General features: G+C 42.2%; 5 protein-coding genes across 20 annotated transcripts; 3 read left to right on the forward strand and 2 right to left on the reverse strand.

The window, feature by feature from the left end:
• Window positions 1-58: 58 nt before the first annotated feature.
• On the reverse strand, window positions 59-2,584 carry LOC124188717. 2 transcript variants are annotated; one of them, XM_046581532.1, is made up of 4 exons: window positions 1,874-2,584; window positions 1,547-1,724; window positions 690-815; window positions 59-558 (listed from the first exon to the last, which is right to left on the reverse strand). In XM_046581532.1, exons 1-4 carry the CDS (start codon window positions 2,034-2,036, stop codon window positions 159-161), a joined length of 867 nt encoding a protein of 288 aa, XP_046437488.1. In that variant the 5' UTR covers window positions 2,037-2,584; the 3' UTR covers window positions 59-158. The 2 variants fall into 2 exon arrangements, with proteins under 2 accessions (XP_046437488.1, XP_046437489.1); XM_046581533.1 differs by having other exon boundaries at window positions 59-555; window positions 1,874-2,177.
• A 314-nt stretch (window positions 2,585-2,898) lies between these two features.
• LOC124188711 (SID1 transmembrane family member 1-like) lies at window positions 2,899-8,676 on the reverse strand. 12 transcript variants are annotated; one of them, XM_046581523.1, is made up of 22 exons: window positions 8,603-8,676; window positions 7,673-7,918; window positions 7,411-7,604; window positions 7,207-7,343; window positions 6,982-7,134; window positions 6,763-6,907; window positions 6,595-6,678; window positions 6,343-6,477; window positions 6,155-6,261; window positions 6,022-6,071; window positions 5,880-5,931; window positions 5,755-5,789; window positions 5,591-5,663; window positions 5,321-5,471; window positions 5,002-5,202; window positions 4,738-4,870; window positions 4,409-4,648; window positions 4,217-4,300; window positions 3,837-4,087; window positions 3,374-3,447; window positions 3,215-3,254; window positions 2,899-3,086 (listed from the first exon to the last, which is right to left on the reverse strand). In XM_046581523.1, exons 1-22 carry the CDS (start codon window positions 8,604-8,606, stop codon window positions 3,024-3,026), a joined length of 2,652 nt encoding a protein of 883 aa, XP_046437479.1. In that variant the 5' UTR covers window positions 8,607-8,676; the 3' UTR covers window positions 2,899-3,023. The 12 variants fall into 12 exon arrangements, 11 of the variants coding, with proteins under 11 accessions (XP_046437479.1, XP_046437478.1, XP_046437475.1 ...); XM_046581522.1 differs by having other exon boundaries at window positions 4,738-4,873; XM_046581519.1 differs by having other exon boundaries at window positions 3,837-4,300; window positions 4,738-4,873; window positions 5,321-5,468; window positions 5,591-5,660.
• On the forward strand, window positions 7,776-13,417 carry LOC124188713 (glutamate receptor ionotropic, kainate glr-3-like). Of its 2 annotated transcripts, XM_046581526.1 has the most exons (17): window positions 7,776-7,912; window positions 8,588-8,947; window positions 9,012-9,099; window positions 9,173-10,051; window positions 10,148-10,300; window positions 10,537-10,712; window positions 10,781-10,902; window positions 10,975-11,128; window positions 11,193-11,299; window positions 11,374-11,464; window positions 11,520-11,678; window positions 11,745-11,892; window positions 11,957-12,174; window positions 12,244-12,277; window positions 12,336-12,424; window positions 12,504-12,652; window positions 12,713-13,417. In XM_046581526.1, the coding sequence occupies exons 4-17, from the start codon at window positions 9,976-9,978 to the stop codon at window positions 12,963-12,965; spliced, it is 1,929 nt and encodes a 642-aa protein (XP_046437482.1). In that variant the 5' UTR covers window positions 7,776-7,912; window positions 8,588-8,947; window positions 9,012-9,099; window positions 9,173-9,975; the 3' UTR covers window positions 12,966-13,417. The 2 variants fall into 2 exon arrangements, with proteins under 2 accessions (XP_046437482.1, XP_046437483.1); XM_046581527.1 differs by lacking the exon at window positions 7,776-7,912 and having other exon boundaries at window positions 8,046-8,947.
• Window positions 8,634-9,460, forward strand: LOC124188938 (three-prime repair exonuclease 1-like). The gene is made up of 3 exons (XM_046581875.1): window positions 8,634-8,947; window positions 9,012-9,099; window positions 9,173-9,460. The coding sequence occupies exons 1-3, from the start codon at window positions 8,634-8,636 to the stop codon at window positions 9,458-9,460; spliced, it is 690 nt and encodes a 229-aa protein (XP_046437831.1).
• Window positions 13,418-13,613: 196 nt separating the features above from the next.
• Window positions 13,614-18,237, forward strand: LOC124188714 (DNA excision repair protein ERCC-5-like). Of its 3 annotated transcripts, none has more exons than XM_046581528.1 (8): window positions 13,614-15,144; window positions 15,223-15,436; window positions 15,503-15,562; window positions 15,626-15,716; window positions 15,798-15,880; window positions 17,304-17,491; window positions 17,559-17,742; window positions 17,834-18,237. In XM_046581528.1, the coding sequence occupies exons 1-7, from the start codon at window positions 14,326-14,328 to the stop codon at window positions 17,724-17,726; spliced, it is 1,623 nt and encodes a 540-aa protein (XP_046437484.1). In that variant the 5' UTR covers window positions 13,614-14,325; the 3' UTR covers window positions 17,727-17,742; window positions 17,834-18,237. The 3 variants fall into 3 exon arrangements, 1 of the variants encoding a protein (XP_046437484.1); XR_006872452.1 differs by lacking the exons at window positions 17,304-17,491; window positions 17,559-17,742; window positions 17,834-18,237 and adding exons at window positions 16,422-16,505; window positions 16,611-16,932; window positions 16,991-17,074 and having other exon boundaries at window positions 13,649-15,144; XR_006872453.1 differs by lacking the exons at window positions 17,304-17,491; window positions 17,559-17,742; window positions 17,834-18,237 and adding exons at window positions 16,422-16,505; window positions 16,611-16,753; window positions 16,823-16,837 and having other exon boundaries at window positions 13,649-15,144.
• Window positions 18,238-18,366: the final 129 nt, after the last annotated feature.

The following is an 18,366-nucleotide window of genomic DNA, read 5'->3' on the forward strand; positions in this document are numbered from 1 at the left end:
GTGATGCTTTTGATGTTGTTTGTACGTGATGGAAAGGAAAGAAAGAAAAACGAGAGAGAAAGAAAGAAACTTTAATATTTATTTACAGACATTGTCATGGGATACAACTGCTCGGTGATGGAGGCGAATGTGTTTTTCTCTTTTTGTTTTATTATTTTTCAGTTGGAAAGTTCGGTGAGTAGAGCGTCGGAGACGAGATTGTAAATGTCGCGCTTGATGCGCTCGCGGTGGTAGGGTTGCAGTTCGGCCAGCATTCCGGCGATGGAAGCGCAAAAGAGACTGGTGGTGTCCTCTGGATGATGGACTGCCGGCTGGATCCGCTGGCGCTTGGAGGGCGGCTGGTAGTGACTGGAGACATCGACCGACTCGACCGTGGCCTCGATGGGCAGAGCGCAAATCTCCCTGTCACCATTGTTGTTGTTGTTTTGCTGTTCACGTCTCAGCTGTTGTTGCTGCCTCCGCGACAGGGCCGCCCCTCTGGCCACCAGCTCCTTCTTGATGGCCACCATGGACCGCCCGTTGCCATTGGACAGGTGATGCCCGTCGTCGGATACGCTGCTGGAAATGATTGACGCGTAACAAACAGGAACAAGTTGAACCAACAAATGCCCCAAAAACTTTCAACTGCTTTCATCTTTTTGTACACACAGAGAGAGACGACAAGGTAAAGAAGACGAAACTGTAATTACCTGACAAACTCCATGTTGCCCCCATCGGAATTATTTCGCTCGTCGTCCGACTGGAACTCGCCTTCCATGTCGTGCGGGTTAATGCACATTTCGAAATGGTTTTCATTGCTGCTGGACGTCCGATTGCTGGGCCAGCCAGAAAAAAAAAGAAGAAAAAGAAAGAACATGAAAACCACTCGATTTCAACCTTCAACGTTCCGTCATCCATTCGCTTTGGGGGCCTGGAATCGTGACCGACCAAGTCAAGATATACACACCACCACCACCACCACCTGCTCTCCCTCCTTGCTGTTTATTCCCCCCCACCACCCACCTTTGCCGGCCTGACCAGGGAGCCCCTCTGAGCATTTGAAGCCTGACAAAATCCAGCCCAGCCAAAAAGCCCACAAGACCCACACACACATTGAAAAGAAAAAGGGGGAGGAGGAGCCCGGTGGTGGGTTGAGATCACGGGGTCTCCGACCGAGCAGCAGCAGTGCCACGACTTCTTCTTCTTCTTTTTGGCTTTTATACTTTGCGTACTGCTGCTGCTCCTGCTACTAGAGTGAAGAAACCGAACCGAACCAACCATCACGGCCGTACATGGCCCGCGGCGGAGCCGGCTAGAAAGAAAAAGGGACGACTCGCCGCTGCTGCTGCTGCGGGTGTACAGTAAGGCGATTCTACTTTCAGCTGGGCGGCCAGACTGGACTGGCGGGTTGGTGGCATCGTGACAGAAAGTCGGGCGAATCGAGTCGGAGGCATCGAGTGGGTGTAGTAGCGACGGGAGGAGGTAGGTGGATGACGTATTTAATGTTCTAACTAAACTGGCGCGCGGGATAAAATGACATTTTAAGATTAGTCTAATTGTTATTTACCCGTTTGATGATTTTCGCTTGATGAAGGGATTGAGGAAGGACATGAGTCCGACGAAGGAAGTGGCGTCGGGCGGTTCGGCGATGGATCCGCCATTGGTGGCGCGGTACTTGTCGTTTCTGCCCAGCTCCTTGACGTACTTATCTCTCATGTATCTCCATCGCTCCTTGGCTTCTTCAACTGTCCACCACCAGAGTTTCATAAACAACAACAAAGAAGAGAGAGACGTGAGATGTGTGTGTGTGTCTGGCCGACGACGATAACGGCCGCCACCACCCCTCATCAAAGCTGTGAGAGATAAAAAAAAGTGAAAAGAAAAATCAACTGACCAGATTTGCCGACAGCATCGGCGATTTCTTGCCAGGCCGTGTCACGCAGCTGGTTGTCTTTGTTGGACTTTGTCGGGCAGGCGTAGAGGACTTCGTGCTGGCGCACTTCTTCGATGAGCAACTGATCGGCCGCGCACGGCGTTCGCAGAGTGGACACCATCATCCGCCAACGCAACTGGACGAATTGGGCGACGTGATAAACTGAACGGAAAAACCAAAAAAACTGCGACGGACGGACGGAGGGACGCGGCAGACGGAGGAGAGCTATGGAAGTCGACTAAGTGCCTAGACGACGGGCGACGGCCAGGCGACGTGTTGGTGGTGGTGGCGTTCTCTTATCCTCTCCTCCCCCTTGCCTAAAGGAGGGGGGGCTGGGCTGGGCTGGCTGGCAGTTCTCTTCTACGTTCTCTGCTCTGCTGTTCTCTCTTGTCCTGTTGTATACGTGTCCGCCATCGCTAGTCACAACCACAAAAAGCCCAAAGCCCTCCGGCTTCTCTGCTCTTCCGGTCGGTTTTCGCCCTCCCTCTTCTCTCTCTCTCTCTCTCCCGTTTTCTTCTTTGCGTATATACCCAACAGTCTCCCATCACGGCCAGATGGCGATGAGGCGAGCGAGCTGCGCTGGCCAGCAAGCGGGGCCGGACTCCTATAGACCGTGAAAGGGCAAAGTCGACGCGCGGCGGCGGCGGCGGCGGTGGTGGTTGTTGTGAGACAACACAACACACACAAGGAGCCGTTAACCACTGCCTTTTCCTCTTCTCCTTCTCTCTCTCTCTCTCTCTCTTTCTATCCTCGTTTTTCTCGACTATCTCTCCACCAGTCATTCTTCTAGCCTCCTCAACACCCACCTCAATCGCCTTGAGCTACTTCTCCGGCTTTGTAGCCAGCCATGACGACCAACGAGACCTGAACCGACAAGAACAACAACAACAACATCAAAAGGAGAAGAAGAAATTTACAAGAATTATAAAAAAAGCGATTCATCTCGGCGTGAACGACTTGCCAGCTACTAAACTAAGGTGACATTATTTTCCACAAACAAAACATTTCTGGGTTTATTTGACTTTTGACGCGAAAATTAGTTTACATAATTAATGATGATTGCGCTAGTTTTGAACACATTCGTCGCTTACTTTACGGGATGGATGAATTCTCAAAAGACCGGGATGTCTTGGCGTGATTTCGATTCAATGTCGTCATCCAGCGTCAACAGGAACTAGACAATTGATGCCACAAGAAATTAATGGATTTTTTCCCAATTAAACTCGTTTCCAAACGAAACGGATGAATTTCAATGAATCAATCAGCAGACTATATAATAAAAGGGCCTTTTGTTTGACTTACCATGAAGAAGAAAAAGAGACCAGTCGAAGACAGAAAATGCCTGGAAACAAACAAAAGAAAAAAACAAATAAATTTCCAGTTTGAATGACTTGATTACCATATAACGTTAAGTGGGTATTATGTGGAGCAGTTAGTTATAGGTAGTGTCGTCGAATTTACCACAAGTCGTGCGTGTCATAGACACTAGCCACCAGGCATTCCTGATTCAGCATTCTTGACTCGGCTGGACTTTTCTGCGATTTAACAAAAAACAAAAAGTTTAGACGATTTGAAATTTCCCGCGCTTGAAAAAACAAAAAAATCAAATGCTGATTGCCACTCTTGAATTAATTCCATCGCCATTAAACCTATTTTTTTTCTTTCTGTTGTTTTTTACTACATTTTCCAGGCACATGAAGGAGAAAAAGGAAAAGGGGATTGATGGATGGATGGCGACGAGGGTCTGTGCGGTCAGAGACTATGCGGACCGGTCACGCCCACTCCTGAGCTGCGAGTCGTCGCTGCTGGTTCGCCAGCTGCTGCTGCTGTTGCTGCTGCTCTACGGCTTGGGCTGCGCTCACGGCTAACGAAGAACTTTCTCTATCTCTGCGTGTGTGTCTGTGCTGCGTTACTGCGTACGTACCTCCCACTTGGCCGCTTTTTTCAAAAAGAAATAAGAACCGGTCAGCCAAAACGCCAGGGCCGCCAGTAGGAACAAGAAAGGGTAGATGCGGTTCGTGACGAAGGCCCACTCCCGCTTGCGCATCTTCATGGTGACGTAGAAGACGGAATAGACAAAGAGGTTGATCATGAAGACGGCCAGCAGGTGCGTGTTGAAATCAACGCTGTCCATCACCAGCTGCTGCACGGCGAACGCCACGTTGCAGACGATTCCTATATCAAAGGAGTTAATATAATAAATCCTGAAATGATTTAGTTTCAAGTCGACAGCAACAACCGGAGCGCAACAACAATCGCTGCCCTTCACTTTGTCGCCGATTGTTGTTGTTGCGCGAGACTTACCGACAACCACCAAGGTCAAGCGCTCCAGATACAGCGGTCGTGATTTCCAGCAGGTGTTGACATGCTCCACCATTGTTTCTTTGTCTGCGTCCAGGTGAAGGCAAATCCAATCAAAAGGAATCAGAAAGAAAAGAACAAAAATGAACGGTCTCTCGCCTCTGTGTGAAATGCTGCTGCTACAATCAGACTAACCCAACTTCCAGTGACCCATGTAGTAGACGTCGATGGCCAGGGCGACGCAGGCGATCAAATGGACCACAGTGAAACCCAATTTGAAGTAGAATTGGCTGGTGAAGGCCGTGCCGGCCCCAAGGAACACCAGCAGGGCCAGGACGATGTAGGCCATGTGAGATTTGACATTTATGTCGGCGTGACGGGCGTGATACAATTTCAGCGTGCACAAAACGGCCAGCACGTACATGAACGACGTATCTAACGGAGTTGTTGACCTCATCATTATTTCAGACTGACTCTCTGCTACCGCCCGGCGCCCAACCCCACACACGATTGCCAATAATTACCGAATTGATAATTGAGCCTCGTCGGGCACAAGTGGTAGCAGGCGCTGAGAATCCCCTCGACGATCAAACCGAAGCCCATGGAATAGGAGAGGCCGTAATGCGGCGGAATGCCTCGCTCCTGCTCCTGCTGCTGCTGCCCAATCAAAAGGCAGCCGTGTGTCATCCAGGTACGACACAAAAACACACAACATTTATCATCCGGCACGGTGGCAGCAACATCCGCTTAGGGCGGAGTAAAAACAAGAAAGAGAGAAAATGACTCACCTCAGCACCGGTGGCGTTTTGACGCATCGTGTCGATGTAGTCCCGCCGCTTGGTGATGAGCAAGAAGATGGTGCCCAGAACGACGTAGCCAATGTTGGAGAAGAAGTGATTAAAGTCGCTAAAGTCAATCAGCAGATGGTAGGGATAGGCGCAGGCGAAATTGTAGTAGCACATGTCTTGGTCTCCCGTCGTCACCATCATCTGCTCAATGCACATTTTTCCTTTTATTATTACGTCGTTTTTTTTTTTAAATTAGCAGTGCCTTTCTCCCTTTTAATACGTCATTATTTTTTAAAAAATAGAAAACGTCGATTTTTACGTCTTTGTAGTTCCAGACGAGCTGGCCGACGGGGATGAGGTAGAAAACGGCGATAATGCACAGCTCGGACACGTAGCGCTTGGACTTTTTATTGTAGAAATCCGGTTGGTGTTTGGTCATCTCCGACACTCGTCTCCATCGCTTACTGCTGCTGTTGTTTTTTTTCCAGACAAGAAAGAAATTTAAAAAGAGTCGTTGTTGTCGTAAAAGAAAGAAACGTTTCTTTAATGCTTCCCCCGCTATTTAGTATGTCCCAAACAATTTGCTTACAGTTTATTCTGTTGCCTTGTGGGGCGAGTGTCGCTAAAGACGACGTCGGCGTCCTCTGCTGATGTCGCTCCTACTGATCGTTACAGTCCAACATGTTACTTTATATGGCCATCGCACAGCGTTTGAAAAGATAGAAAGAGACACACGACACACACACACACTACCGTGACAGGTTGAATCTTCCGTCTTGATGGTTGCACTTGTTTAGAAAAATAGAAATGTGAAGAAACAAAAACCCGTTATTGCCAATCCATCAATCGCGCTCAAACGAAAACGGGTGACGGTTTACCTGCTGATTTGAGACTCTTGTTCCTCAGAAATGGGTTGCAATTCGGATTTATCTAATTTAGAGAGAAAATGCGTGTCAGACTCTCGATATTTAATCGTAATTCTCTTTTTTAATAGATGAAGAGACTGGTGTGAGGACTTACACGTTTTTACCGTGACCTCCCACTCCCGGCGCGCCTGTTTGGACCGTTTCCTAGACCGTTACATCATCCCACAATATCGTCATCCAAAGGTAAGAAAGTGGCAAATTGAAAAAGATAAAAACCAACAAATCACCTCCTCCACTCGACTAAAAGACAAGTGGCTATAACCAAGGTGATGAATCCCGCGTAGACGCCCAGCGTCCCCATAAATATCACTTGATGGAACTCTTGCACCGACACCTGATTAATGGATTTACACAAAAATAACTTTATTTTTAGCCTCTAGATGATTTTCTTGGGCGACTAGAATAATAATAATACCGTCTCCTGGATAGTGAAAGTTACTTCTTTCGTCCGGTTTGCCCGGAACGGCGCTGGCATCCGGCTGTTGACGCACTTGTCATCATTTGTATTGACTATGTACACGAGATAAAAGCCTTCGGGGTATTGATTTTTCTGCGCGCGTTTCAATCAATCACATCCATCAGACGTGGATTAAGGCGTTGCCAAGGAATGATGATGATTATCATTTCTAAAAATACTTCCGTTTTATTTTGTTTTCAAAGCATTTACCTGCACGATGATTGTTGATTGGCCGGTCATCGTTTGACGGTACCCTTCGTATTCCACATTGTAAATCGTGTCGAACACGGGACACTTGAGAAAATTAAAAAAATTTTGTTTTTAGTTTTACAGGCAATCCGGAAATGGGACCGAAAAAACTGATACGAGGATTATTACTTGAGGACTTTGAACCGATACCGTCAGGCAAATATCGTCGGGAGATTTGGAGGAGACGGCCACCTGCGACGCCGACGTCGGGAACGTGAATTTAAAGATGCGGTTCTGCGACGGAGTGACCCACATGCGACGCTCCTCTTCCAACCTAAGGACAAACATTTGACTTTTTTAGAAAGAGAGAGATCGGTTGATGGTGAGTCTGATCCTTTATGGACTCACCGCACGTGCAGCTGAGCGTCGACCGACATTTTCAGACTGAACGTCACGTTCGATCGGCTCGACGTGGAAATATCGACAACGATTTGGTTGATGGATCCCATCCATGTCGTCGATTCAGGGCACAACGTCCTCCGGAAGCTGTTGTAACCTAATCTGTATACCAGTGAAAATATGGAATAACCTTTTTTTTTTTACTAATTTCGGGATTAAATTTTTAGCGTGTACTGGTAGCCGGGCGACGACTCGATGACATAAGGCAATTCCCAAGAAGTAATGGCCTTTTGTTGTCGCACCACAAAAAGGATCGGATGTTCGACACCAGCGTCGCTACTTTCAACGCTGACGGCGAAATTCGTCTTGAGCTGCGACAAAAGTGAGTTGCCGTGTGACAGTTTTATATTGAAAGCCAATCATTTGTCATTGTCTTACGTCAGAGTAGGAATAGATGAGTCGGTATTCCAGCGAGTGGTTCAATGTTTTGTCGTAGATCTGACTGAAACTGGCCTGGATCACTTCGATGCAGTTGTTTTCACGCCGGTCGTCGACGGACGAGAGGCACGTCATGGCATTCGATTTGGGCCGAACTTTTGTATCCGTCCAGTTTATCGCTTTGGACCATTTGTCTTATCAATCACAACAAATTGAATCCAAAAATGCATCAACTTTTGTTTTAATTATTTTTTTGTTTTACCTTTGGTCAGGGGATCTTCGTTTTCACTGGCCAAAACGCCACGGCTGCCCGGCTGAATCGACACTAAAACGGACACTATTAGCAGACACAAGAGACAATTGTGCAGAGTAAATGGTCGACACGGCCGAGTCCAATTGGAATCGTGAATGCTCATTATCGACTGACATGGATATCCTCGTTGGGAGAAGAGAAGAACTACAATCCTATCCGCACTGTCGGACAATGGACTAATATTTTTCGGTGAGTGGTTTTATCAGACATTTGACATTCACCTTGTGATAACAACACCCAAGTTCAGATGCACCACCCAACAGATATTGTTGGATTTGAGAGAGCCCAAAGGTCGTGATCCACTCTGCGTTTTCGACCGTCCTGCACTGGCGTCCAATTGTTACCTAAACTTCCAAACATTTCGTTCAATCACAGTTGCTCGTCGGACTCGTTTTCTTTTTTAAATAATGCGCAGCGATCAAAGTGTAATAACCTACATCGTGGCAGCGCATAACGTTGCGAGACAACACGACGAGATTACACGAAAACCAGCAGTAGCTGGTGGGCAATCTCAACGATAACCGGAAATATTGCGGATGTGCTGTGTAGTCCAGGATATACATTTTGAATTTCATGAGTTAATGGGGCGTGAATGGACTATCTGGTCGACGGAATTAGGCCACAGTGCGGCATTAATGAATTCGATGCGTTTTCAGAATAACTTGATTAGATTTGATGATGTAATAAAAATTGTCTAGAACAAGTGCAAGTAAAAGTAACCTTTTTTTTTGTTTCAAGGTTTTTGTCAAAGGGTTAGGTAAGGTAAGCCGTGGGAAAAAGGGGCGTTTCTAAAAAGTGAACTGCAAAAGCGGAAATTTTGAAGGTCAATGAAACTGTTAACCTTTCGTCTGTTTATCCTCTCAGGTCGAGTTCATTACTTCATTTCAGTTTCAACTGTCCTACGCGAAAGATGTCTGTCCCAGATATTCCAGCTGTTTGCATCCAAAGTCTCGTTTTCTTTGATCTGGAGACCACCGGACTGCCCAGCGACCACCCGGCCAGGATCACTGAATTGAATTTTTGTGGTGTCGATCGATCCCAGTTTATCGGATGCATGGCCAAAAAAATGCCCCGCGTCACCAATCGTTTAAATTTGTGCATTGATCCATCCCGTCCGATTGATCCGGTGGCGACTGACATGTCGAAACTTGATAATGCCAATCTCGGCCAGCAGAGCAAATTTGACGAAAATGTGTACAACATCATCGTCAGTTTCCTTGACAGGTTTTATTCGTAATTTGTATCTATTGTTCATGTTGTAAACTAATATTGTGTATTTTGTCTTCAGGCTTCAAAAGCCCATCTGCTTGATAGCTCATAACGGTACGAAATTCGATTTCCCCATCTTTAATGCTGAAATTGCTCAACTGGGAAAGGTAACAATAACAGCCTTTTCTTGTAGCCCCCTTTTTATTGAAACTGAAAGAAATTATTGCCTTTTATTCTTAGGGATTTCCACAAGATGTTTACTGCGCAGATTCTCTAGAAATATTCGGGCTATTGCAAGGCATTTCTACAGGACCCCCCAAAGCCAAGAAGATGCGTAAAACGAAGGCTACTTCGCTAAAGCTGAACGATATTTATCAAAGGATCTACAAGAAGAAGCCGGAGACGCTCCATGAAGCCGAAGCTGACGTCAAGATGCTATTCTTGTCGGCCATTGCCACCCCGCAAGAATTTTTAAATTCGGTTGACCGTAATGCAGTGCCACTGAAGAAAATTCCAAAATGCTGGTAACAATTTCTTTCCATGATATCGCAAATTAAAGTGCTGAAATGTGAGTTAATTACCCATTTGTGGTGTTGGAAATTTTTCCTAGTTCGTGATCAAGAAACACAGAACTGTCTTTTTAAATTTGTGAACGTGACGTAATGCGGTGCGTTGAATTTTAAATGCGAATAAAATTCAGACTTTTTGTTAATTTGTCTTCCAGTCATCTCGTGTTAGTTAATAGATTAATCATCTTACTAGTAGGTAACTAACTACATTTGTGTCACCATGTTGCGGCTGGACGTTTCTTTTAAAGGTATAACTAATAGTTCAACTTGACATTTTTCGATTAATAGTCATTCCATAACTACAAATTTCGCAGGTTATAGTTGATTCATTGAGTTTCGGGGTACACATCGGCATATTTGCACCTGCGTCTTTCTCAACACAGAAACCTTTAAGGACACACCATGTGTACTAGTTTTGTTAACTTGTACTATTTTCCAGTTGCCACACAGTCGTTGGCGTAACAACTTTTAAAAATGCACTTATGCAAAATATTTCTTACATGTCTGACTGTAATTTGTTTAGCTACGGAAATCTTCAGCCAGAGAATCGGTTTGTTTTTGTTACTATAATCTCATTTCATAAATGTTATGTCAGATTTATTTTATCTTTTTAATTTTTTTTTCTCGTTTTTTCTAATGTGATAAGCGCTCATTTGTGACGATGAAATGGACTCGCTCCGTCTCGGTCGCCAAACCTGTGCATCCATCATTGATGACACTGACTACTTCACTTGTTCAACCTCTACTAGCTTCACGGTTTTCCAGATTTCGAATGATACAGAAATGCTTCTCATATTAGGTACAGTTTATTGATCGTTGGCGCATCTGTGACTATTCGAGGTCTACCGCATCCGTTTTAGTTTTCTTTCCTACTGGAGCTCATCTTGAAATGGTCATCATTGGGAAATTATTCAAATGTCAAAGGAAAGACAAAAACGTTTGAAGGACATTTCCGTGTTTCATTTAATCAAATACTCTCAAACTTGCAAATGTTGTTCTAATCAGTTAATTTTTAAAAATCTGCTTTTCATTTAGAGAAAGTTCGTAAATTTGACGGTGTAGTTGTAGCAGCTGCTAAGTGCCAAATTTATGATTCCGTCGAGTCATCAATGAAGAATTCACCAACAATACCATTGCTCAGTTTGCATTTCTCACCGTGTCCAGCAGTTGCTGGATCGCACACTGAGCGGCTTGACCTTTATCGGTTGAATGTAATCTTTTTCCACTTGTGAGTTGTGACTTATAAAAGCCAAGTATTAAATGAAAAAATATTTTTAAGGACACCAATCGAGATACTTGCGGCAGCTTTGCATTGAGTGTGTGGCTGGAACATCGCATCTGTTCTTCGTTCATGGACAACGACACGATTCGTTTGCTGCTTGGCAATAATATAACACTCGAGTAAGATCCCACATTTCGCTAGCTGTCATCAAAAGAGTTGATTAATTAATCGTTTTTAAATTTCATTTCTAGCGTGAGCAGAGAACTACAAGACTGCAGTGGCCTCAATGAACTTCAGTGGAGACTTCATCGACAGCCAGTCGCGTTCCAGGACAAATTTACATCCGAAAGTGCCGAATGGCATCGACAACTCAACGGAAAACATTTGAGACTGACAACACTGGAGGTACGTTACGTAATTTGTTTACTATATAATTACCTGACTTGTATATCTTGCACGATGAGAACAGCGACCACCATTTGTGGTTTTTGAACGCGACTTTAATGGGGTAATAACCGCGCACAAAGGATACTGCTACGAAATCATTCACGCCGTGCAAAAGTTCTACAATTTCACGCAAGTTTTAAACGATCACCGACATATTTTAATCGGTTGTTTTGACGCTAACGTTTTGACCATATTTCTAACAGTTATGAAGTTGTGTTCCCTGCTGACAAGACATTCGGTAAAGAATTGTCGAATGGAAGTTGGGATGGAATGATTGGAGATATTCTTGAGCAGGTGAAAATTAATCCTTAGTTTGATTATATTGGTTAAAGTCTCATTCTTTTCGCAGAATGCCGATATTGGTTTAGGCCCATTTTCCGTCACGCACTCCCGCTACAAAGTCGTTGACTTTTCAGTGGGTTTCCACGAAGAAGCTACCACCATACTGATTCCTCCGCCGGCGGAAGAGAGTCGGCTTTTAGCTTGCACTAAACCCTTCCGTTCGGAGGTAATGATGAAATTGGATTAACTATTGTAAAATTTCAACTGACCGAATTTGATTAAATAATTCCAGGTTTGGATTGCATTGATACTTTTTGTAATAGTGCTGCCAGCAATCCTCTGGACATACTTGAAGTTGTTACAAATTCCTAACCAGGAAACATCTTCCCCGACTCTGGCGAATCAATTCTTTTTCGTGCTAGGGGTTCTCATCGGACAATGTAGTAGATTTTACTTACAGTTTATATGTCAAACCTTCTTTATTTCCCTGTTTGTTTGTTATAGCCGGGCAGAGAGTCGTTTCAACTGGATTTTGGTACCGTTTTCTTGGAGCCGTTTGGTGTTTAAGTGCTGTCGTATTTGCAAGCGCTTACGTTGGAATCCTCGTGTCTTTTTTGCGATTCCCTAAATTAACGCCAATCATTAACAAACTGGAAGACCTGCCTGAATCTCAATTGAAATGGTCTGTGTTGCGCGGAACGGCTTTAGAATCGCTTTTTACGGTAATTAATATTGAATCAAAATGGGCAAGTTAGCTACAAATAGATAACTAAAATATCAAACTTTGGCAGGAAGCTACAACTGGAGTTTACAAGACCATTGGAGGTAAAAATACAATATGTTCACATCTCTTCCACCTTGCTAAATGTCATATCTTTAACAGACGGACTGCTGACGACTCGTGGGAGTGTAGTTGACACCGGATTGAATGGAATTTACGGTGTCATTAACGGTAGTTACGCATACATTGAGGTAAATCTAGTTTTATTCAGGATGAGATGCCGTAACGTCATTAAATGCAACTAGATATTAATCTCTTATAAATTGAAAGGAAAAATCCTATCTTGAGTCGGTCGTTGCGGAGGACTATGAACGAGAGGGTACCTGTCGTCTTAGTCTCACCTACGAAGATTTCTTCAAAGTTAATTTAGCATTCCCGTTACCGAAAGCCAGTCCTCTAAAACCACTAATGGATAAAAAGTAAATTCATTGGCGTGCATAGACAGGTCATATTAATTTTTCATTTTGATTTATTTGTAGGATCATGCAAATTGCAGAAGCGGGGCTTGGGAACTATTGGAAGAAAAAGTATTGGCCGCAATCAGGTGGTAAATGTCCTGATATCACGCAATCGAATGCCGGACCCAAAAGTCTTCGCCTTTCAGACTTGCAAGGCGCTTTCCTCATTCTAGCCATGGGATTTGTATCATCTTCCTTCATCTTTTTAGCAGAGAGATATTTTAATTATTTTCGTCCATGTCCACCCAATCGCCCCGTTTCCTACATTCGTTGAAGCTGACCCATATCGAGCTCGTTTGATTGGTATCTGCTGGAACCGAAATTAGACTTCTTAACTATTTAGTAGCTAAGACAACAATGCGTCTATAGATGGGTATTGTGCCATACTTTTCAGATAGTCGTCAATCTTATGCTGATTTATTTCACCTGGAATTGTTTGAAGAAACTATCGGAATACAGTAATCATAAGTAGTCAATAAATCTGCTAACTGGCAGGTTTGCTAGTATGTAGGTGTGTCGATTTGGGTTTTGGCAATAGTTCTTGAGCCTTCTTAAGCTTGAACTGCGGTTACTTGAGCCTATACTAGGTAGAATGGACAGGAGAAGAAAGATTAAAATTGAAAGCGTTAGACCCAGCAGCTATTTTGTAATTTTCAGACTGGCCATTTTTCGAGTTTTTGTTTATCTTTATTATCTACAAGTGGTTTAATACAAAGTCACTCTTCATTTGTCGAATCGATTTAACATTTTTTGTATTATCTGTAATTTATCTTGTAGAATTTTGTTGGCTTTATAAAGTTTTAATAATTTTTTTTGTTATTTTCATGTCCGATAGTAGTAGAACTCCATTGAATTTTAAGTATTTTTTTAAAAATGGGATCTGGCAACTCCGCGAGGGGGGTATGGGAATCGAAGACGAAGGGCGGAGCTTGTCACCACACACCACGAGACCACAGTTGGAATCTTTTCCCCGCACGACACACAGCTCCGCTCCGTTTTTTTCCCTCTGTTCGGCTTCACCAGCACCAGCACGTGCAGAGTTTCTTCCTGGGTCGTCACGTAGCGTGGCGTCCTTGTTTAAAGTTAAGTGTGTGTCTTCATTTGTGTGTGTGTGTCCTGAATTGTTGGAGCCCACGACGGGATCTCCTTTCTGGATCCCACTTTGATTTGTGTCGAGACGCCCGCGTGGTGTGGCAGCCATCGTGAGCGTCTCTCGTCCCGATTACGAAGAATACATTGCAACACCCTATCTACCAGTGGTGAAAAGGTTTTTCGATATTTTGGCTATAATGGGTTGGCTCTATGTGGCTATTATGTTTCCGGTCACCGTCTTATTGGTGATTTATTGGCACAAATGTTTAAAAGACGCTGCAAATGCCGTTATGGAAAGCAAAAGAAGAAGAAAAGAGAGAGAAGAGTTACGTCAGTTTCGTCAAACATGATCAAACCTGAAAATGAAAACCTAAAAAAAAAAAAAATATTTTGAAGTGAACAAAAAAAAGGAACCAGTAAAGTGTATTAGTTCATCTGACGAAGATTCGGATTTCGAAGAAGTTCCATCAGCTCTACCATACCCTGGGAATAGAGTCATCCTTGATATTCCGATCAATCCTGCAATAGCTGAAGAAGACGACATGTTTGCTGATATATTTACCTCTACCGTTCCCTTGAAAACTGAAAAACCAACACATCAATCGGATGATCTCAGCTCAGTTGAAACGGATTCGTCAATGGAAGAACCTGATGTTTTCGTTCTACCTGTGGATAACACTACGTCATGCAAATCAACAGAGTCCATTATAGCCACTAGCAAAAAAACAGTATTGAGCTCAACCACTACAACTCTTGAAAAAGAAAATATGCTGATATTATCGGAAAAAACACAAGTAATTCATGGAGCGGATTTACAACTAAGCGACGAAAACTCTTTTGTTGTCTGTAAAACTGTTGTTGAGCAGCCGCACAGTTTGTCGGAAGTAATTGATGTTCTGGTGCCAAAACCTTTATTAGAAAATTCAGCGTTCTCGTCAGCGTTCATCAAGGAACATGTGTCGTCTCCTCCTATCCCTATAGCAAGAATTTCCACTGAACCACCACCAATTGTCCAATGTGACAACTTATCCCAGTCTTCCTCAGTTATTACCATTGAAGAAACTTCGAAAATGATAGATACCCACAAACAAAACGATGTTGAAGGTAGCTTTGAAGTTCGTAATGTTGAAGTAACAGGAGAAAATTCTAGATCTCAAGTGGCTTTTGAAATTTCGCCTAAAACTACGAAGTTAAGTGAGCCACCATCACCAGTAGTGCACACAATAACAACCAAGAGAAAAGAAGAACTTGAAGAGATGGGAAGAGTTATCAACGAAGAGCAGTCGATTTTAATTCAGGAACATGGACGGCAAGAACGCCTAGCTTCATCTATTGCAGACCAGATGTATTCCGAATCCCAGGTATGATTCTATTACTTGATTCCGTAGCTATAGAAGTGTGGTGTTATGTTTACACATTACAATGCTGTATTATTGTAGGAGTTGCTGAGGCTATTTGGAATTCCTTATCTTGTCGCTCCAATGGAGGCTGAGGCGCAGTGCGCTTTCTTGGACGAAGCTGGTCTAACTCAAGGCACCATAACGGACGATAGCGATATCTGGCTGTTTGGAGGACGCCGAGTCTACAAACATTTCTTTAATCAAGGAAAATTTGTAGAATTCTTCGAAGCCGATGACATATACAATGTTTTCAGTAAGTGTTTTATTTTGCGATTTGTAGTTCACAAAAAATCCTTAAATTATCACATTTTTTTTCAAGAACTAGGACGCGAAAAACTTGTTCATTTGACTCTTTTAACCGGAAATGATTATACTGAAGGTATTTATAGGCATGCAATATTATTGAGTCTATAAAGTTTTCATGTTACACTGCATACAACAGGAATTCAAGGTGTCGGACCGGTTTGTGCCCTAGAAATTTTAGCTGAATTTCCAAATCCTGGTTCGGAAGCATTGGAAGAGTTTAGTAATTGGTATAGAAATCCATTAAATCATTTTTTTAAATGTGTGACTCATAACAGGCTCATTTGTGAATTTTGAAATTCCAAATTCAGGTTTCACAAAGTCCAGGCCAAGAAAAATGCACCTTCAGAGAATAAGATTCGACAGAAAATACGAAATCTACAAGTTAAACCCGGTAAGTTCTAAACAACTATTTCCACTCTAAATCTATCTCCGCTTTTCTCCTCTTCTTTAACTTAATTTTTCCATCTGTAGTAAGAATTTAGAAGTCAAACTCAAAAGTCATGGGCTTGTTCGGTTTGTTTTACCACAGCAATAGAATTATATTTTATTATCTATAACATTATCATTATTATATTACTCTGGTTCCTTGTAAGTAATAACTTATAACTTTAAGAGTTACGAAGTTGTATTGTAAAAAAAAATCCAAAAACATATAGATGCTAGTTGTTATACTTAACTTGGCAAACGCGCCAGCAGATAACAATATGTCGCTGACATTGTTTTGATTGTATATTGGTTTTCTCTTTTCTGGCTCCATCGACAGGATGGACATTTATCTATTTTATTTGATATAACTCTTTGAATGAAGTTTATTATTGTAACGGTTTGATACAAGATGGTTGTAGGTAACTAAAACAATCAATGATGTAGTTAACTTTTCCATATTGATTTTAATGTAGTCTAAATAAGTCGAAAATTCATTCATTTTTCAGAAAATTGGGTTAAAAGTCAGAGCAAGGCTTGACAATGTAACCAATTTGCGATCTGATGGAGAAGATTTCCGTTGGTATCTTAAGGTATACATTCATAAATTCCTGTGTATTGGCTTGGCAAGCCAAATTCAAATCCAAAACATTCGAGATTGCCCTTAAATGGCAATTTTACTGTCTTGTTCTCATTAGGTGAAATGTGGAAGTTGCAATGAAGTGTCAGATAAATGGATTTACATCACTCAGTCTGAGTCAAATGATGTGAAGGGAGGGAGAGGGACAGCAAACTTAGTGTTCAAGTGTATGTAAGCTTTGTTCCCGAGAAAATAATATGGGTATTATCAAAGATAATATAATATTTCAATATTTCAGTGTCCTAAATAATTTAACATCAATCAATCTAGATATCATTTCTGAAAGCCTAACATCTTATAATGATGAAGACCAGGGTAAATTTAAGACCATAGTTAAATTTGACTGTCATGGTATGGAGCCAACTGATTTTTCACCAAGAGTATGTCAAATTTATGGCCCATTTAAACACTTTTCAATAATGTTTATATTGTTTTTAGAATGGTTGGCTCGTTGAGGGGTTAGAAAGTGGAACAAAATTTAGCGATGTCGATTTGTCTGACAAAGAGTGGGTTGAATATGATGAAAAGGCAAAAAATGAAGTTGGGATTTACGAGATCGAACATCAGTTTGCACGAGAAAAATAGTGCTGTACGAAAAGCTGAAGTGAAATAAATGTTTTCTTCTCCAAATGTCTTCTTCGGAGTCTTTGATCAATAATCGTCACGTTTTAATTTAAAAGATGTACGAAAATCTTTGACATTCCATATAAATGACTATAATTCATTTATTTTTGTAAATGTTATATTGTAGGTTTTCCGAACAGAGCCGTTGTTGACGCATACCACAATCCAGAAATAAATGCATCTCGCGGTAAATTTTCTTGGACTGATCCTGATATGGATGCGCTACGAGATTTTCTACATAAAAAAATTGGATGGAATCGAGATAAGTTTAACTCTGTGGTGACCCCAGTTCTCGAAAGATTCAAAGACAAACAAGTAATTACTGTTCTAATCTATCCAATTTGTGAGTAATTTTAATATTTTTTACGTTCTCATTCAACAGTGTCAAACGAGAATTGATACTTACTTTTCTGTGAAATTCCCACCTAAAATGGCTACTATAATAAGTAAAAGAGTTATGAACGCTCTTCGCAAAGCTGACTTTGGTGGGGAAGATACAGAAATAGAGAACACCATCAAAACATCTTCCAACTCCAAAGGCAAAGTGTAACGAAAAGCACCTACAGGTATCAAAATAATTTCTGTTCTCGTTATACTTAAATGTATGGCGTATTATGCATTAATGTATTTACTTATCTATTGTTTTTTCTACTGAAGGAAAAGAACAGCTAAGTCAACCTGCACGTAGTAAGAAGATTTTGAAAACTACAAAATTATAAGTCGAAGTCGAACCAAAGGCATCTACTTCGGGTGACAGCAGCAAAGCACCTGAAATCATCTGGCAAAAAGAAAATGACAAGACAAAACTAGTAGCAAACAAATTAAAAGCAATTGAGTTGTTTAAGAAATCCAGGGGTCGTGGCAGATTCAATCCAGGAGTCGGATTCAAATTAATCATAAATCAGAGCATCGGTAACACAGACACCGCAAGTCTTTGCCTTTACTTGCTTGTTCGTTTTTAAACGATAATTGAAATCATAAATGGTAAATCTAAGTTGAATTAGTGTATGGAATGTTGTGATGTTTCACCGAATTTTCTCATAAATGTGTTTCTCTCTCTTTTCACTCCCTCTCCTTCTCTCTCTCGTATACCAACGCGGGGTACTGTTGTATGAAGTAAAACCAATAAAAAATACTTCTACCAAATATAATTTCGGAAAGTGAATACATATTCACTAGATCAACAATTC

The sequence above is a fragment of the Daphnia pulex genome, chromosome 2 (assembly GCF_021134715.1).
Source record: "Daphnia pulex isolate KAP4 chromosome 2, ASM2113471v1".
In the NCBI taxonomy this organism is placed as follows: Eukaryota; Metazoa; Arthropoda; class Branchiopoda; order Diplostraca; family Daphniidae; genus Daphnia; species Daphnia pulex.

Bases quoted from the DNA above. Each gene is read 5' to 3' on its own strand.
- LOC124188717 (XM_046581532.1), bottom strand. From the start codon at position 2,036: ATGATGGTGTCCACTCTGCGAACGCCGTGCGCGGCCGATCAGTTGCTC. The intron at 1,725-1,873 runs GTCAGTTGATTT...GGTGGTGGACAG, and splicing joins CGATGCTGTCGGCAAATCTG to TTGAAGAAGCCAAGGAGCGA. The intron at 559-689 runs GTAATTACAGTT...AATCATTTCCAG, and splicing joins GGCAACATGGAGTTTGTCAG to CAGCGTATCCGACGACGGGC.
- LOC124188711 (XM_046581514.1), bottom strand. The intron at 6,679-6,762 runs GTAATAATCCTC...AATTTTCTCAAG, and splicing joins TATCGGTTCAAAGTCCTCAA to TGTCCCGTGTTCGACACGAT. The intron at 5,664-5,754 runs GTAGTGTGTGTG...TGTAACGATCAG, and splicing joins GGAAGATTCAACCTGTCACG to TAGGAGCGACATCAGCAGAG.
- LOC124188938 (XM_046581875.1), top strand. From the start codon at position 8,634: ATGTCTGTCCCAGATATTCCAGCTGTTTGCATCCAAAGTCTCGTTTTC. The intron at 8,948-9,011 runs GTTTTATTCGTA...TTTTGTCTTCAG, and splicing joins ATCGTCAGTTTCCTTGACAG to GCTTCAAAAGCCCATCTGCT. The intron at 9,100-9,172 runs GTAACAATAACA...TTTTATTCTTAG, and splicing joins AAATTGCTCAACTGGGAAAG to GGATTTCCACAAGATGTTTA.
- LOC124188713 (XM_046581526.1), top strand. From the start codon at position 9,976: ATGCACTTATGCAAAATATTTCTTACATGTCTGACTGTAATTTGTTTA. The intron at 11,679-11,744 runs GTAATGATGAAA...AAATAATTCCAG, and splicing joins CTAAACCCTTCCGTTCGGAG to GTTTGGATTGCATTGATACT. The intron at 12,278-12,335 runs GTAAAAATACAA...TATCTTTAACAG, and splicing joins AGTTTACAAGACCATTGGAG to ACGGACTGCTGACGACTCGT.
- LOC124188714 (XM_046581528.1), top strand. From the start codon at position 14,326: ATGTTTGCTGATATATTTACCTCTACCGTTCCCTTGAAAACTGAAAAA. The intron at 15,145-15,222 runs GTATGATTCTAT...GTATTATTGTAG, and splicing joins AGATGTATTCCGAATCCCAG to GAGTTGCTGAGGCTATTTGG. The intron at 15,437-15,502 runs GTAAGTGTTTTA...TTTTTTTTCAAG, and splicing joins TGACATATACAATGTTTTCA to AACTAGGACGCGAAAAACTT.